At 39.8% G+C, this 19,276-nt stretch overlaps 1 protein-coding gene across 1 annotated transcript; it reads right to left on the bottom strand.

Moving 5' to 3' along the window:
* Positions 1-1,067: 1,067 nt before the first annotated feature.
* LOC111216635 (axin-1-like) lies at positions 1,068-14,785 on the bottom strand. Its single transcript, XM_022738227.1, has 13 exons — positions 14,635-14,785; positions 13,002-13,692; positions 10,963-11,156; positions 10,672-10,827; positions 9,843-9,977; positions 9,570-9,666; positions 9,168-9,305; positions 7,734-8,127; positions 6,888-7,065; positions 6,599-6,775; positions 5,328-5,627; positions 5,053-5,202; positions 1,068-4,359 (listed from the first exon to the last, which is right to left on the bottom strand). Exons 2-13 carry the CDS (start codon positions 13,620-13,622, stop codon positions 4,233-4,235), a joined length of 2,667 nt encoding a protein of 888 aa, XP_022593948.1. The 5' UTR covers positions 13,623-13,692; positions 14,635-14,785; the 3' UTR covers positions 1,068-4,232.
* Between the last annotated feature and the right edge of the window lie 4,491 nt (positions 14,786-19,276).

Genomic DNA, 19,276 nt, shown 5'->3' on the forward strand with positions numbered 1-19,276 from the left:
TTTCATTAACCATAGGTCTAATAGTAATTTACTTTAATAATCAATTTATTGTTTATAAAATGCCAGAAAATAGTAGTAAATGCCCATAATTATTCCTGGGAGCCCAAGGTAACATATTCAAAATTGTTGCCTTGTCTGACCATGTTGCGTTTACTGTCATAGATAATTGAGAAGAATCGTTGAGTAATTACACTACTGCAATATCTTATTTACATCAATATTACTTGGTTATTGAATATTTTTTGTAACTACTATCAAATTAACTGCTATTAAATTAAAAGGTTAAACGTACATAGTATTTCACTTTGACCTGGTTACTCAGGAAAAAAGGAAAAAACAACATATTCAGTCCTGAGAGTCCAGTCCTTCTAGATAGCAGTGTGACTGAAAAAAATACTGACCGTGCGATTTGGGTAAAAGCTCTGCAAAAGGCTTGTACATGGACCTTAAGTTGGGAATGTTTTGTTAAAATCATCAGCCTCCACTCACCCCTCTCTCAGCCCGGCCGAGCACCGAGTTAGCTGCCCACAATATGTTCTTCTCAGGTTCAAAAATTTAGTAACTGTTGCTTTCACAGCAATTTCACCTAATAATAAACAAGTGGCTAATGAGAACATATAGCAGGATTCATTGACAGCAATAACACCTTTTAATTCACACTACATTTAATTTTTATGTAGGTCCTAAAAAGAACTGATTCTAAAGAGGGGTCCTTTTGATATTATTGATGATGTAATTTTATGTAGGTGACCAGTCTAACCACTCCACATATTTAAGTTGTATAAATAGTATAAATAAATATAGTATAAATATTTGGCATTTTCTGTGAGGTAAGTGGCAGAATCTGTCACAAAATAAACATGGATAAGATTTCATGGGATGTTCAGTAGCAGTTAATTAATTTACTGCAGTACAGTACCTGAGTTCATGTTGTTGCTTTCCACTCATGAATGTATGACAATTTATGTGCACTGTTGTGTGTTAGAGTAAGAAACGTAAGTGAATAAAGACAGGTGGGGGAATACTGAAAATACCACCTCAAAAATAACTGCAAGGAAAGGTTTATTCAACATCTTTATTATGAAGTACCTTTTTAAAAGAAATGTACAAGTGGAACCAGCACAGTGACATCTTGGCGTTTACCTTTGAAAAACAGAAACACCATGGACATGTGGTGCAGGTCTGAAGACGTATGAAATGGTAATGTACATATTTACAGCAGAGAGTCTATCAGAACAGAAGTGAGCAAGCATGACTGCAGCTAAAAATACAACGGGACTGACTGAAAATAAAAAAAGCATGGATTGGTTCAATAAACATATTTTGAAAGATAACATGATAAAGGCACTGTGTTTCACACAAATCGACACCACAACAGACGCGCTTGTTTGTTTTGTCCATCAAATCATAATCACAAGAAACAACTCTTAACAAATGTTGTCATTTTAACTGTCCCTGGGCGATCCAGCAAAACAGGTAAAATATATCAGAGGGCCATAGCATTTTACACATAGACATTAAAACAAAATAGATAATTCAACTCGTCAGGAAAACATTCCTTATAAAGAACATGCTTGGTGATTATTAAAATTACATTTTTTTTTATAAACAAATACATATCTAAATTTAAAATTTTATATTGAAGGCAAAATGTGTTGAAGTAAGGACAAATGTTTTATGATCCTATGTTTCCCTTACTGGGCGGAAACCCAGGACAAATTGTACTCAACATTCCTGCAAGACCTTCTCTCGGACGCCTTTGTTTGATGAACACATTCAGTTAACTACCAGCATAGAAAACACAAAACACACAGTCAGACCAAGTGTTGGAGATCAGCACTGAAGGTAGACTCTGGCATAATGACATGACAAATGAAGGGTTTTCCTTTGAGGATATAGCGGGTAGAAGATTTAAAAAGTCAGATTACATTCAGCTTACATAGCTGGTGTGTCATCAGTGCAGTGTACACTGTGTTTCATATTCATGATTTTATGATACTCTGGCACTGAGGCCTCATTGCTGTACTCCAGTGATGTTAAAAGCATGACGGAAGAGTTCGACATCTTTGGAAATGAGCTTTTTTGCTTTCTTTATGGAGAGTTATATGAGAAGATCCAATACCAATCCCATGTGTGTACATTAGATGAGAAACTGCAGCCAACAGCCAGTTAGCTTAGCTTAGTTTAGCATAAAGACTACAAACAGAGGGAAACCCAGCTCTATTCAAAGGTAACACCTACCTACCTTAATTAACATTTATCATCTAGTTAGTTTTAGACCTGAATCAATCAATACCCAACACTCTCTAGTATCAGATTATTAATTAATTGTGAGAATTTGCTGCTTCTTTTCTCTTAAGTGATAGAAAACCAAATATTTTTTATTTTTAAAATGTTGGTCAGACGAAGCAATTTATAGATATGGTCTCAAACTTTAGGAGAGTGTGCTGGGGTAACATTTTATAGACCAACTGATTAATTGAGAAAATAATAGGCAGATTAAATTGATGATAAAAATAATCAGTAGTTGCAGCCCTAGTTTGTTTAACCCGTACAAACGTTAAACCAAACAACTGCTTGCTGTAGGCTTCATATCTGCCGTACAGACATGAAAGTGTCTATTTTCTCACCCAACTCTCAGCAAGGAAACAAATAAGCGCATTTTTCAAATGGTCAAACTATTCCTTTAAAATAAGCTCCAGATTTTAAACTCAAAGTTAAGCTACGATGTTTGAGGTGTGGGAATCTGCAAGAGGAAGAGGAGATTCCCTTCTGCTCATGATGAAAAAAGCACATTTGATACTCGTAGACTTGGACTGCACAGACACATGCATGTAGGCATACGGGACGTACGATATGCTCTTTGGCTGAGTTCAGACATACAAAGACCGACATGGGCTTTCACACTCACCAACGCGCTTCAGAATAAGCATTCTAGATAGTAATGGCACTGGCCAGGCAGGCAGGCACCTAGACTGAGCTCGGAGTTATGTACACAGGCTCTCGATATAGCAGTAAAGTTAGAAGATACATGACAGGACAGTGTGACCTGTTTGAAAACAACAGATACTGTGGTCAAAGACGGCGCACCTTTAGTGTGCACTCCCCTGTTTCATGAGGATTTTTGAGGATGGAAAAAAAAAAGAAAAGAAGTTATCCTATGTTCAAAATCTATCGCGCAGGAGAACAGAACTGCACACTCAAAAGGTAAACAGTACAGAACTGAGGTGCATGGATGTGGTTCAGAGGAAAGAAACAAAGAGAACGGCTGCCCTGACATGACTAATGAGCTAGCTTCAAAACATACACAATAATACAAAATTAAGTTGAGATATGACGAAATTAGGCTGCATTAGTAAGTAATAGTACCTGCCTTGTACATACACAATTCAAATAAAATGAAAACAAGTAGCTAGGATACTTGTCTTATCAAAAATATGTAGCTTTGGTAAACAAGTTATGTAGAGAACTGTTGTCTGAACATGTTGATGTGAGAGATCACTACATGACATCTAGGAATCAAGGGTGAGAAAGTTTCTCTGTATTGAGGCTATGAAGTCAGTGAGAGGAGAAGCAGGCGAAAAGTTCCACTCCCCAAAAATCCTCTGTCCTCTCCCCTTGTCACCAGCTGATGAGGAACAGAGACAGCAAAAGGCAGCGAGACTCCCGAATGGAACAAAACTGCTTTCTTTACTGTCCCGAGCACCGATTGAAGAGTTTCCGTGGTAATGTAGCAGCATCGTAATGGTCTGCGGAGGACAGACGCCTCCAAAGCAGAAGTGGAAGACTACTTTATCCTCTCTCCTACCAGCAGTCCCCTCACCCTTTTCCATCCATCGCAGTGGAAGTGGAAGACTGGTCAGACATCAGATTTTAACAGCCCTCCTCGAATATCCACAGTGGAGACAAGACAGGTGAAATAATTTATGTTCCTTTCCTCCGCTCCTGTTTCATCTGGCCAAGCTTCTTCGCTTGATGTGGGTTTGATCCAGGCGCTGATGCAGATATCCAGATATTCCATAAAAAATAACCACCTCCTTAATACTTGAGCTTCTACCATGCAGCGCAATCTCCCCTCTGTCACACATCGCTCCTTCCATCTTTCTACTTTCTTTCTTTCATTTCCTAAGCTGAATTTCCATCCAACCCCAATGTTCTCTTCCAATCTCCTCTTTTCCAAATGATGTAACTCTTTTGTTTGCAAATCTGTTTCGTCTTCCTGTTCCCAAATTTCAGTCAACCTTCTCCACCTTCCCGATGATCTTCTCCTCGAAGATAGGCAAGATGGCGTCATCGTCGCGAACTTCCTCAAACACCACACCACAGTCAAACTCATCGCTCACCTTCTTGAAGTAGAACCTGCACACAAAAGACACAGTCATTAGTTCTCAACTACAGTTGTGTAAGTGCCAAACAGTGATCCAAACGATCAAATAATAGGTTCCTCTAAATTGTACTGTAGGTGGCAAATTCAATTTCTGCAGTTAAATATTATTACTATTGATATGCTGATATTTTGCCGTGTTTACTTATATTCTCCATATATTATAGGGCTGAACAATTAATCAATATGTTATGGAAATCACAATATGGCTGCAACTTTTTTGAAAAATTGCAAAAAGCAATGTTGTACTACGAGATGCCCCTGCCTATAAATCAAATTCTCCAGATGTAAGGGGAACAAAAAAAAAATCATAATTTTTTTTCTCAATGAAAATGAAATTCAAAATGACCACTCCAACTGAAATCATGACTCACATCGCAATTGCAACATCTGACAAAATAATCGCAATATGATTTTTTTGCATATCGTTCAGCCCTTATATACAATGTTTAATTAAGATCTACTCTGAGCAAATACAATCATATTTTTACTTGTTTTACTGTTAACACACTTAGAAATTAAATTATGACACTTAAATGTAGTTATTTGCTTGCAGGTGAAGAGTGGAGCCGCATAGAAGTTAACAGCAGCTTTTTCTGTTGACATTTCTGTAATATAATAATTCTAATAATCTTCAAATATATCAGATCAGCATCAGATGTTCTCACCTGTAGTGGCCCTTTTTGGTAAGCAGCTCCTTGAACTGGCCCAAAGTCACCACACGGCCTTTGACTGATGTTCTGTATGGGATTGGCTCTCCACAAAAGTAGTAAGCGACCGTCATGTTCTCACACACTTGGCGCTTTCCAGACTTATGCCTTAAAGAGAACAAATCCATGTCAAAACACTCAAATAAGAACACATCCACAAATAGCCACAAGCACAGGCCACTGCGGAAAATGTAATTTTATGCTACATACATGAAATTGACCTGACATCTCACCTCTGCTTGGCCTGCTGTAGTGCATTCCTCCTCCTCTCCTCCTCCAGCCTCCTCCTAGCCTCCTCCAGCTGGGTGAGGGGGTTGGGAGCCGGGTTGGGGGGCATAGCTGGGTCCTGGATGAAAGGGTGCGAGGGTTGGACCTGGGCGGACGATGAGCCGGGGATGGCGGCGGACACCGAAGAGGGGTTGTTACGCAGCTGGGCAGAGACCCAAGGATGCACAGCTCCAGGCCGCTCCACTGAAGTTGGACGTGGTGACTCGCTGCTGGTTCCCGTCCTCCTGGAGCTACTGGTGCTGCCGCTGGAAAAACAACAGGGAGGGAGAGAGAGGATGAATGTCAGGGGATTTGACTAAAAATATACAGACTAATGTATTGCACTCACTGAGACTCATGCTGATTTACAGCTCCTCAAATAACTACAGAACCAAAGCATTTAGAGTATTTTTTTTTTACACAGCTACATTAATATGATTCCACTCGATCCTGCCTTCTTGAGGAAAAGTAACTGATAACAGGGTGGACAAGGCACTGTGCACAAATATTATCCTCATGATAAGACAGAGCTAAAAATGTATTTTTTGGCAGGAACACATGGAGGTGTGATATGAGCGTGCATGCATTCTTTTGTGGCATTTGGTGGAGAGACTAGCGATGGCTTCTTATAGCAATCCTAACTTGAAAAAGACATACACAATTTGTGACTCTGCAGTTCACTTCAACTCCACAGAGCTACATAGCTTCTTTTAAGCTCTTTACTGTTTCAGTTTTCACTCGAAGTGCTCTCATTGCTCTCACTTTTTTCAGGAAAAAAACAACAACAATAAAAAAAACTCTACAAGGCAGCGACTACCTAGCTGAAAATATAGCAGATAAAGAACCAGATATTTCCTGCAGGAGTTGAGAGACTCCAACAGAGCTAAAAGGAGAGTGAATATTGGACTTGTATTGTATATACAATATATTGTATCAGGTAGACACAAACACCACTCCAAATGAAATGGCATAATATTCCAGTCTTGTGTTTACAGCTTGTTTCCAATGCCCGTAAGAGGCCAAAATTATTAAAGGTTTAATTGATCTTCATTTGTAAATCGTATGCGGACGGATATTATACAGTATACATACATACATACATACAGAGAAGATCATTTTTAACTGGTAAATTTATCATTATCACACCATAAATAAAGTAATATTATTAAGAAAATATACCAAATATTAATTTATATGAAATTCTAAATATAAAAAGTTCAATTTTTATATTACTCACCCATGGGAGCTTTTCCTTTGTCTATCTCCTTCCATCATCCACTGCAGGATCTTCTGGTTTCTCTCCAGATCCTCCAGTGGCACCTGGGTCTCCAGACCACGCCCACTCTCCTCACCTTTGCCTGATGTCTCTGCAGTCTTCTTGCAACCTCGGCGTGATAGCGTGCTGCCTTTGCTACTGCAGAACGAACAGGTAACACAAACAAACTTAGGTCCTCTGAGTAAAAGACAGCACATACAGTTTGCTGAAGACCTAATAAAGATCAGCACATATAACCACACCAGCTTACCTGTAACCCATCCCCTCAAGCGTGCTGGCTCCAGCCCCATCAGCATAGTTACGACTTCTCCCTGCGTACTGGCCGGCCGGGTCTCCGTTCCACAGGAAGTTGGGCTGAGACCTAGAGCCCGCCTCCTCCTGTCCCTCTCGTCCTCTGTGGTGGTACAGCTGCTTGTGGTGATGCATACCTGACACAGACATCAGGGTGAGATCCATTAGTGAGCTATTAGACTCTCTTCAATAGATCCTAGACTCAAGTACAACACACACTGCTGCTGCTGCAGCTTCATTTGACGCCCACAGCACACACTGCACACGTTATTTCCACACCTGAAAAGCCAATCTCTCCGACAGCAGCTCACCATGAAATGTTTTTAATATTATCTTTATAAAGCCATTTCTACTTTTCTCATAGTCAACACTACATTAAAAGTCCAAAACAATTAAATGAGCGTGTGTCCAAAGCCTGATGCATCTTTTCGCTGTGTCAAAGATCTCCACTGTTGCTCAAAAACTATTAAAAACACATTAAAGAGCCACACTATTGCACTGTGCGACACGTTTCATCATTACAAACAACAGAGGCACTGGACTTTATTATGAGTCCATCCAACATACACAGTCCACAATCAAAGAATATTATGTGCTATCATCTGACAAGAGGGAGTCAAGGTGGAAAAGTCGGTGAAGAACAGTAATACAGCCACCACCACTGATACGTCAGGTTACTTTACACAGAATATAACAAGGGCAGATGTTTGATGGTCATCGTACGCTGCGAGAGTGTTTGGGGGTTTATCCTCTCTGCTGTCTCCCCCTTTCACCCCCTCTCTCCTTCCCCTCCACAGCCTCTTACCTTTGACCCCAGCAGCAGGCAGACTGTGACCTCCCCCTCGGTGTGGCGGGTAATGGGGCGGTCCAATCCCCCCGTCAGGTGAGCGTGACGATTTGGGAGGAGTGTGTCGGCCCCCTCCTCCTCCTAAGGTGCTGTTGGTGGCCCCTGGCGACTGGCAGCCCGGCGTTTTCATCACGCGCGATACATGTTCATCCAAGATAGATTCTGGGTCGTCGTCGTGGGAATCCTCCATGGCAACCAGGCCGCCATAAGTGGTCACTGTTGCCGTGTTAGCAGTGGTCTCTGAATAACGGGCGCCATAGAGAGGTGGAAACGATGAGGGGAGGGGGAGTGGTATGCTATGAGAAGACATGGAGGTTGTCATGGAGATGTCAGCATCGTCCCCCTCTTCTTCCTGTTGGGAATATCAGACAAATATTTTATTTCTAAATGGACATGAACATTATTTGAAGCAGAATGAACACACAAAGATGAGGACTGAGAAAAATCCCCCTTTCCAAACATGCCTGCGCTGGAAAATTTCAGACAAATAATGCAATCTATTTGACATTTTCTTATCAAAAATAAGGAGTCATCATTAAATATCCCAGTGACCGTTTAACAGCCTACGCTTAAATTTGGCTGCAGATTCTCTGTCTGTGATTTTAACCTTATGTTATTAAAAAAAGAAAATCAATGAAAAAACACTTCAACACATATTATTTTGACAGAAATTATTATTAGGCTGTATACGCAACTTACTATGTGGATATAACATTTGGAACATTTAGTACAAATTTAACAAAGTCCCACTGGCTGATCAATCACCCCATTTAGTTTTAGTGTTTACAGCTTCTGAGTGTGTTCAGCCAGAAAATATCTAGTAGCAGAACAGCAAGAGTACAGAAGACATTTTTTTAAATGATGTACATGATTAAGATCATTCTGGTAAACCAGCATGAATAAAGTAAAACATCATTTAATTATCTTTTACAATTAGGGCTGTACCTGGATCTGAAGTTGCTAGTTTTCGTTGAATATTAGACTTTTGGAGGATATTTATATCACAGTTTCTGGTTTATGCTTTTGCAATACACCTGTTTTTGATTATCAGCTGTGATGTGAAAACATCATATTTCCACTGGCAGAGAAATGTAAAGTGTACATCCTGGCCACAGTTCGGTTTTAAAATCCTGGCGCAGCATGGAGTGTCTCTCCTGCACGGCTGCTGAACTCACTGCGAGCCGATTTGCCAACCATAACGCACAGTTTCTCATTACTAAGGAGATAAACTGTCCAAGTTCTCAATGTGACTTTCACTCATAATTCACCAAGTATATCTGAGGCAACAACAACATCAACAACTGTGTGAACAACTGCAATGAATTCCGGCTTCACTCTCAGTATCAAAATCCCATCACATCATGAGAAGCACATACACAGTTTTACACTCACCAGTCGTACTCTCTTCAGCCTCTCTTCGAGTCTTTCCTGAGCCTCTCTCTCTCTGAGAACCGTCTCCAGCCTGCTGATGAGCTCTGCTGCAAACCTCTCAGGCTCTACGTGGATGTCCTTTGGCATGCGGTACGTGCGCTGCATGTAGACACATCAACAAAAATTAGAAGCCATAAATTCCTGTACACATCTGCTGCTCAAATTTATGAGCCAAATTTGAAAATTAACAAGTAGCTAAAACATTTCAGACATAAATATAGATGTACTCATTCCAATAAAGAAAATACTGGGAAAGCTCAGAAATGTGTTTATCTCGTTATGTTAATATCAATATAACAACTGTGTGACAAGGTAACCCTCTTGCAGCTATTTATTAAAATGAACAGTGTCTGTTTAACTCACAGGTATATGAGGTAGGGGCACACGTCCATTGGCTTTGGCACTTTCATGCATCTCTTTACGATGCTGCTTCCGATATCTGTATGGAGGAATACCATCTCTGCACACACAGACACAGATAAACAACCATCAAACACAGATCTTGACAGCTCATTAATTACTACTGAGGAGCACTATGGTTATTAAGCACATTAACATCCAGTAACTGAATTGTAAAAGGAGTGAATCGAGTAATGAATATGTGCAGTGAATCTGGGTGGATCTGTGTGTACTTACACACTGCTGTCGGTCAGCGACAGTGTGTCTGCATCACTCGACATGCTCTGCTGCTCACTGTCATTGGCACTGGTGGCTGGAGCGCGAGCATATCCCATGTTCGCGTAGTATGGGTTGACCGGCTCCCTCCATGGTCTGGGGTTGTGTGGAGAAGATTTTAATGAGGTGAGCTCATGTTAAAATGTTGATACATGCACACAATTCAGGAATTTTTGACACATGAATTTTCAGGAGGTTTTTCCATGACAGTAAACACCATTTCTATGACCAGGACATGTCTCAAGACTTAATTAAGACAATATAATTATTTGTAATAAATATTCCAATAATTAATTTCTCATTGAAATTCTATTTTATTAAGAAAACAACAATCTAGCTTCAAAATAGGTGCAACAAGAAAAAGGGTTAAAGTGAGGAATCAATAGACTTTTCCTATGATGAAATGTACTCACATATTTTTGTTCTGTTTGATATATGACGTAAAGGAAAAGCCAAACAAATGAAAAAGCAATGGATATGAGCAGATTTGGACATGTGTTTAAAAAGAAGAGTTTTTAACACCTAAGACCATTTGCACCAATATGAACTATTACAATAAAACAGGTGAAAGGTCACGGGTATACACTACACATGGTATTCTGTTGAAAGGACAAATATTGGTATCATTACCAATATTGGCTAAATGACCACTGAAATGTTCCAATAGTAATGAAAAAATGTTCAGTGTTACAGGAAATAATATCACAGTCATTTTTATGAGTGCAAGAACCTTGACACTCACTCCCCCACACACACACACACACACACACACACACACACACACACACACCTGTACTCCCTGCTGTCCTGCCTCCTCCTGCTGGACGTGGCTCTCTGCGGTGCTGTCTGCATCAGCAGGCTGTGAGTCAGCCTACCAGCTGGTGTGTCTCCACACTCCTCCACATCTTTTTCTTCCTCCACCTCCCTCACTCCTCCTCCCCCACACCTAAGATCATCACAAGCATTAATTTAATTATTTCACTAGTTATGAGAATGTTTTGTCAGTGTTTGCCCTGAGCAAGTCAGAAAAGTGCGATCTATGACGTTAGTGATGTGATGCAAAGTCTCAAGCTTGTCTCACCTCCACTCCTCATCCTCAGCGAGTGTGGGTAAGTACCCAGGCACAGGCTTGGCTGGCCCCGATGAAGGACTCTGATCACTGGGGTTAGGTTTGGGGCTCTCTCCTCCTGTCCGTGTGTACTCCAGGTACAGGTCTGACTTAAGGAACAAAGGGTATGTGTTCTCCTCCATCATGGCCTGGATCTCTGTCTGGGCCTGGAAAACACAAACAGTGGTCGCATAATGCTGCCTAAATATGTAACAATCACTTCACATCATTTCTAATAACACAATTAGTGCGCAATCTCATCAATGGAACACACTGTTCAAACTGAAGCAAAGACTAATGGCGTTAAAGGTTGTGACCCAGCTCCTGGCTCTTCACTTGCTCCTGACTGAACACAATTGCTGCACTGCTTAGCTTTTACATGTAAGTGTAAACACAAGCCACAATAATCACTATAGCAAACTGTTACCAATTACGGACCAACACAGTCAACCGAGGTAAACCTGCATTTATGTAACCGACTACGCAGCTAGTTTAATACCCAGAGCATACTGACACAGAGAAGTGTGTTAAACCCGCACTGGCATTCTATCTGAAAGGGTCAACGTGCATTACTCGATGTGCTTTCACAACCCTTCTCCTGACTAGGTTTGACGGCAAGTCTGATGGTCTTTTAATTAGGGAAAGAAATTTAATGTATTGACAGTAAAGCAACATTTAACTGACTGCTAGAATCTTGTAAAACAAACAAACAAACAAAAAAAAAAAACAGCATTTAGAAAAGAAAGCAAAAAAGATCACGAGGGAAGGTTGGCTGCAGTGAAAATAATTTGGTTCTTTATGGTAATTATGTAATATCATTCTGTGTAATTTTGTTCTTTAAAAAAGGAGTTGTGTAAGGCACTGCAGTCGGACACATTTCTGCTAACAAGATCTGTGATAGGATTCTAATATACTATATGTGGTCGGAACAGTAGACCCACGTCATACCAAAAGAGAGCAATGAATACAGAGAATCAAAAAGATCAGGGGTGAAAGAGGGTACAGGTAGGTGAGCAAGAAACCTGAAACTAAAACTGAACTCCTTTGTTGTGGTTTACTTGCTAAAGCAGAAAAACACAAGAAAACATGAATCTGTGCTTCGACAGAGACATGTATAGAACAAGAGCAGCACCCTTTTTTGAGACATATTATAGAATACTATTTAAATTCTACTGCAAGGATGTCACAACCCTTTATGACCACAGGAACATGACTGAGAACCCAGAAACCTTTAGGGGTACTCAGGTTTTGACTGCAGGAATCTAGGTTTTAGTCCCAGGACCATAGATCGTGCCCCAAAACAAATCTCTTCAGTGGAGCAGTGCTGAATGTTGCTTTGGTCTTTCACAAGCTTGAAGGCTGCAACAACTGTTTTACAGCATTTATTCTGACTGCAGATAGGATTGATCTTCCAATTAATTTTCTATAGAAAATGAATGCATACACGAACATACAACCTATACTATGATGAAATTGAATTTGGCATGTTCTTCAACTAATATACTCTCCACAAATCCTGGCCTTTTCAAAGGCCGGCGACACCAGCAGAGATGGAAGCAGACGTGGCTGTCAAGTTCCTCAAATGTAGAAGTAAACACTGTCATACAACTGGACTATGATGGATCTATGGGCATTTAAACAATAACACTTGGCCTACAAATGTGCACTGGAGAGAAGTAATTAAAGCTGTGAGAGAAAAAAAGGTGAAGTTCTCAGCATCAGGTTGCAGACAAAGACAGCTGCCATCAAAGCCAATTGTAGTGTCATATATGAACTTGCAAACAGGCATAATTCAGTTTCAGTTGCTGTGTGCTGCCAGCCCACTGCTTTGCTCAGGCTGATACCATAACAGCTTACATTTCAGCCGGGCTGAACCTGACAATATTATAGAACTGAGATGAACAGAATACAGCCAGTGAGAAATCTATAACATCCTGCACTGGCCTGTGTAATCCAACATGCACCTCTCTAGTAAGGAATCTTTACAAGCATGAAATCAGTGTCTTGAATACCTGTTCAAACATCGCAGGGTCTGGATGTGGCCTTCCCACACAGTCTCTGATGAAGCTCTTGGTGGCTGCTTTGATCTGCCTGGAGACAATCCCACTTCCGTCTACAATGTACTTCCTGTAGATGGCCTTGGCCAGCTTTGCCCTCTTCTCTTGGCTCGTCTTCCTGAACCCCGAGCAGGCAAACCAGAAGTCCAGAAGGTCTGCACACCCTTCCTGGCACAGGAAGTTTCGGAACAGCTGGATTCCTTCCTGGTCATCTAGGAGAGAGTGAAGTGACTCAGCCCACTTCAGGTAAGGTGGAGTTGGTGAAGCCGAGCCCTCAGGTTCATACCCCAAGTCCAGATCAGGGCGACGCGGAGTCGCAGACGATGAGGAGGGTGTGTAACTTGATGGATCCCCCATTTTAGATAGTGAGGATGACGGGGGATAGCCGAGGGTTTGGGAAAGGGTGTTTGGACGGGTGTTCGTTGACTGGACTGGGGGGTCCACATCAGACCCCTCCTCACCAGGAACCGGGGGTCGCGGGGCATCCTCAGTGAAGTGGGTAGGGCCGCTCAGAGAGGCCACAACCCCACCACCACCCCTGTACCCAATCCCATGTAATTCTCTGACAACACTCATGTCTTTGATTGCACAAGGCAGCGGTCAGATCTTCGCCTCGAGCAATGATTCTGCTGGCAAACGATTCACCCTGTGATGGAAACAAGAAAAGCGGTTAGTTGCAGCAGTGGGTGTTAGCTCAAAGGAAATAAACATTATTACTAATATGATGAAACTGACTGACTCATCTCTCACCTACTAAACTGTGTCAGATCAATTATTCATCCTCACACTCACACACACATATATGTACCACTAAGCAAGAAAATGAGATGAGCAAAACATGAACAACATGAAACTGAATAGGACAGGAGATAAGTGTGTTTGACAATGAGGAGAATCTTATCACAAAACTAAAAATAATGCGATTGAATGTTAACTTAGCATGTAAGCTGACTAACAGATAGGATTTTAGAAACAAATATCATTACTACCGTCACCTACTTGCAAATACCAACTGAGACTCCAGACTGACCAACAATTTAATGCTGTGTACGTGAATGTTCAAACTGAATTTCAGCAGTAAGTTTTTGTCGTCAGTTTAAGAGTCCCAAACCAGCGCCAGAAGCTGTCAAAACAAAGCTCACACTTCGTGTAGTTAAGCAAAAATATTCTATATAATCAACATTTGTTAACAAGCTAAGACAGCTAGCTAGCCTTGTAGCAATGCCACCACCAATGCCAGTGCTTTAAAGTGAGAATCTCATTCATCTTGGCCTGCAAAGACGGTGGGGGATGGGTACAGAAACAAACTCTACAACCACACAAGACGGGCCTGCATGCAAAACACTTCCACACAGGCGTACTTTGTACATTTATTCGTGCGAAGCAAACTCGTACAGAAGCAACGCCAACTTTCCAACTGATTAACTCCGACAAATCAGCCGATTTAAGATCAAACAAAACAAGAAAGCGAGGGCACGTTTTCCACTCTGCTGGCTGCAGTGCCAGCTAGTTTTGGTTAGCTTGCTAACTGGCTAGCTTAGCTAGGTGCGTTAACGTCCCGTGTTTTCCACAAAAGTGTCCGTCCTACCGTCTCTGAAAGCCCGTTCCCCGTAATCCGCTGCATTGGGGATACTGGCACGAACTGTTAGCTCCAAAACGCAGCATATGGATAGCTTTCTAATATTAAATATTAACGAAAATAACCCGTCGTCTTGCCCTTAACTCCCCATGGTGGCTGGTTTCAATAATACGGAGCGAGAGAATACGTGCGTGCGCGCCGACGCTGTGCGGTGTGTAGCACGTTTATAGATCCCCAATGGATAGAAGCTACACACAGTGTCACTAACTTAGTTTAGGAATAGTGAAAGAAGTATTTAGATTTTTTTTTTTTTTACTTAAGTTAAATTAGCAATACCACAATGTACGGATACTCAAGAACTGCATTCAAAATTTACTTTCATAAAAGTGAATGAGTATTATGAGCAAAATGTATGTATTCACTTTGCATGTATTTTTAGAGCTGAAACATTTAGTCGATTAATCGATCAGTCGTCAGAAAAATAATCAGCAACTACTTTGGTAATAGATCAATAGTTTCAGTAGTGTCAGTCGAACAAAAGATTTCAGCCTTTCAAAAGATTTGCAGTTTTTCTTTATCATATTACTGTAAGCTGAATATTTGGGTTTTTTGAAGACGTCACCATCAGCTCAGCGAAATTGTGACAATGTTTTTGTAGACTTAACGATTAATTGATAAAAATTATTTGCAAGATAATCAATAATGAAAATAATCATCAGTTGCAGCCTTTAAATAAAGTGCATGTACCTCATACTTAACATGTATGAAATGAAAATGAAAGCAGCCTACTCAATTTAGCTATATTATATTTAGAGCTGAAACCCTAGTTGATGAATAGATTAGTCAAAAAAAAAAAAACCCACAAATAGGCTACTTTGATAACAGATTTATAGTTTCAGTCGTTTTAGTCGAGCAAAAAATTTGAAAAAATGCCAATTATTTGCAGATTTCAGCCTCTCAGAGAAGATTTGACACTTTTCTTTGCCGTACATCATTTTAAACTGAATATTTGATTTTTAACAATTTTTGGAGGTTTCCTAGACTAAATGATTAATCGAAAAAAAATTTGTCAGATTAATCAATAATGAAAATAATTGATTGTAGCAGCCTTAATTATATTATTGGATTATTGTTATTACTGATGCATACGTGTAAGAAACATTTTAATGTTGATCGCAGTGGAGCTAATATTACATATTTTATTTACTGTGAGTGGATATATTTTATATGCTCATAGGTTTTTCAAATCTCAATTTGCAATATAACCAGTAACTATAGCTGTCCAATAAATGTAGCGTACTAAAAAATACATATAGTGTAGTAGAGTAGATATAGTTTGGTAGAAAGCAGTGCTTGCGTGAACAGTTGTGTAGCATTAATAATAATTCCAAAGATTACAACATTTATGGAATTATCTTGAACACTACCGGCCGAGTACATCTGGTGGTGATTTTCTGTTCTAAACATATTTATCAATTCACTGATTGTTCATACCTAAAAAAATACTTCCATTTCCACAAGTTCTACACACTGATGGAGGAAGTATTTAGATTACTTAGATAAAAGTAGCAATGCCATTATTTAAAAATACTTAGTGACAAGGAAAAGTCTTGCATTTGAAGATTTATTTAAGTTAAAGCGCAGAAGAAGTACAGCAAATGTACTTTAAGTATCACGAGAAAAAGTACCCATCAGACGGACTATTATTGGAGTGGGGCACATACGAACAACTTCATACAGCACGGTTATTTGTTGTATAACCCATAACAAAGTAACTTATTTTATAGACTAATGATATGTTCTGTAAGTGAAATCTTGATATGAAAAGTAACTAGTAACTGTAGCTGTCAGATAAATGTAGGCTACTGTAGTAAAAAATATGATTCATAGTGGGGCAGAAGTACAAATAGGAAAAAATTTACCCACTTCAGTTATGTATCATTATATTTTTAATTAAGTACAGTACTTGAGTGAATGTACATAATTACTTTCCATCACTGGCGATTCATTAAATAAATTGATGTCCAACAGATTTTATAGATCATATCAGTTCTATCTGTCGCAGTTCTATGTAAGGGTAGCGAAACTACGCCCAACAGCGCCCCCACCGCCAACAATAGGTCATTACACAAATTGACAAGATAAAATGGATTGCATTACAAACGCTGTCATTTTAATTGATTCGAAAATTTCTTGTGACGCGCTGTTAATACCAGACATTGTCATAAAGATGAAATAAAAGCCAGGGTGCATTCAAACAAACAAAAAAAAAATTAAGGAGCCCAAATAAATAAATAAAAGAGACAGACACAAGAACAGCACCACAGACAAAATGACCAGGTGCAGCTTACTTTGCTCCAGGCAGGCACCAGCCGGTGTGAATGCGAGACAACCCCGAAGAAACCCACATGTGCTGGTGAGAAACACCAAAGCAAAACGAGGAGTCGACTCACCTCGGATTGTTTGGCAGGTGTTCAGTTAACGGAGCCCATCTCCACAGGCAGAGTGACTGACAGGACAGAGAGAGCACGCCGCCGCCACCGCCACCTGAGCGTCCCGCTTGTCACTCCCCTCCGCCGGGCTGTCAGTCAGTCAGGAGCACCGAGCTGCCACCAGGTTGTGTGTGAAAGTGTGTGTGTGTCAGAGAGAGGGGGTGGGGGGTGTAGAGAGAGAGAGAGAGAGAGAGAGAGAGAGAGAGAAAGAGAAAAGAGAAAGAAAGGAGGGAGAGAGAGAGAGAAGGTGAGAATAGATTATTTATTTTCTCTCATTGCTACCAATAGATGTTAAATTCATGTTCTCACATGTGAAGTGTCCAAAAACCACACATGCCTCATCACATGCTTTGTATTATATGTGGAACTGATGATTTCACATGTGATGCTTCAGGCTACATTTTATATGAGAAATCTGAAAATCACATTTACTCATATGTGTTTTTATCATGTTAAATGGTCTCCAATGTGTGCTTTTTTTCCACTCAAAAAAAACTGGAAAAAATCTCACTAAAAGGTAATTTTAGTGACTGCACTGGAGCTTTCAATCATATCACATGATCTTCATCAGCAGATGGAGATCGCCCAGTTGTCATGGAATCTTAAATGCTTAGACTTCACTTTCTTGCGAGCACTTTAACGATTTCTCCGTCCCCTTAAATTCAAATATGATTCACGACCTTGGAAACAGCAGTTGACAGTCTGCTCCATAAGAGCTACTAACTGGACCTTGTGGTGAGATTGAAATTTGTTATCTCTAAGGTTGAGAATGAACTTTGAACCTCACTTAATAACAATGCTTGAAGAGTAATTCATGTGACTCTTTGTCATTTACTAATAAACTAATAAAACATTAATTTTCATGGCAAATATCAATAACATCAGCACAAGTTAAAGATAAAATCCAGTCTCATGTACATTACATTTAAGGCTGAAACTAATGACTTTTTACATTAATAACCAGTTTGCAGATTAATTTTTCAATTAATTGATCTGTTGTTTAGTCTGTAAAACACCAGAAAATAGTGGAAAATGTATATTATAATTTCCCAGAGCGAAAGGCGATGTCTTCAGGCAGATTTTGTCTATTCAACCAATACTCCAAAACCCAAAGATATTCAGTTTACTACAAGATAAGACAGGAAAAGTGGTACATCCCCACACTGGAGAGGCTGGAACCATCAAATATTTGCCATTTTTGCTTAAAAATGGACATAAACGATTAATTGACCAGCAATATACTGTAGTTGCCAATTCATTTTCTTTCAATCGACTAATTGATAAATTGAGTAATTGTTTCAGCTCTAATTACATTCCAATGACTGACACTGTCCAGAAACTTCAGTGAATGATGTTTTGATGTCAATGTAAATTAAAAATGTGAAAATGCTGCAGTCATTATGATGTTAAACTCTTCAGGATTTGTCTTTAGATGATCATCACTACAGTCAAAATATGAGAAAGATACAGAACATACATTTGGAGTAAAGTCGCCTTTCAAACTTAATACTTAAATAGACCTCTGAAACAAATGGCTCCACAGTGTTGTACAGTGGATTACCATGCTTCCTGTGAGTTGTTGCAGCTAGCTGTCCCGTGTGGAGAAGGCGGGGTCAGGTGGCTCAGGTGAGGTCCAGACACCTGTCCTCATCTCTGTCCACTCTGGGATGGACTGCTTCTCCATCATAATCTGAACCTGGGAAACACACACACAAAAAGAAATGAAAAAAATAATGATCATTAAGAAATAAGCCAGCTGAGCAACAGACATTTTTTCAGTCACATCTGTGCTGTAGCCCTGATTTATGTCATTTTTATTTTCCATTTAGGCAATAATAAAGTCTGTAATGTACAATTTGAGCAAAACAATTTAATATTATACTGGTATATCATGATTTTAAACAGATATTGTCTGGGAATTTGATCTTTATAGTATTAAAAATGTGTATTCTTAAGGTCTTAAAGGCTACTTTAGACTCAAGTGATGCATATTTTTTGGACTATTGTGACTGAAACGTACAATAAATTACTATGTTTGATCATATCCACAACAGATGAGAGAAGCTTCTTAGTGGTGCCCGCCCTTAAGACCAATTAAATCCCAGAAAACATAGGATTCTGCCACACTTTAAAATCCTAGCTAATTTTGAGCTTATACC

The sequence above is a fragment of the Seriola dumerili genome, unplaced genomic scaffold (assembly GCF_002260705.1).
Source record: "Seriola dumerili isolate Sdu_G_001 unplaced genomic scaffold, Sdu_1.0 BDQW01000035.1, whole genome shotgun sequence".
Taxonomy (NCBI): domain Eukaryota; kingdom Metazoa; phylum Chordata; class Actinopteri; order Carangiformes; family Carangidae; genus Seriola; species Seriola dumerili.

Bases quoted from the DNA above. Each gene is read 5' to 3' on its own strand.
- LOC111216635 (XM_022738227.1), bottom strand. From the start codon at position 13,622: ATGAGTGTTGTCAGAGAATTACATGGGATTGGGTACAGGGGTGGTGGT. The intron at 5,628-6,598 runs GTGAGTAATATA...TTGTTTTTCCAG, and splicing joins CAAAGGAAAAGCTCCCATGG to CGGCAGCACCAGTAGCTCCA. The intron at 5,203-5,327 runs GTGAGATGTCAG...GTTCTCTTTAAG, and splicing joins CTACAGCAGGCCAAGCAGAG to GCATAAGTCTGGAAAGCGCC.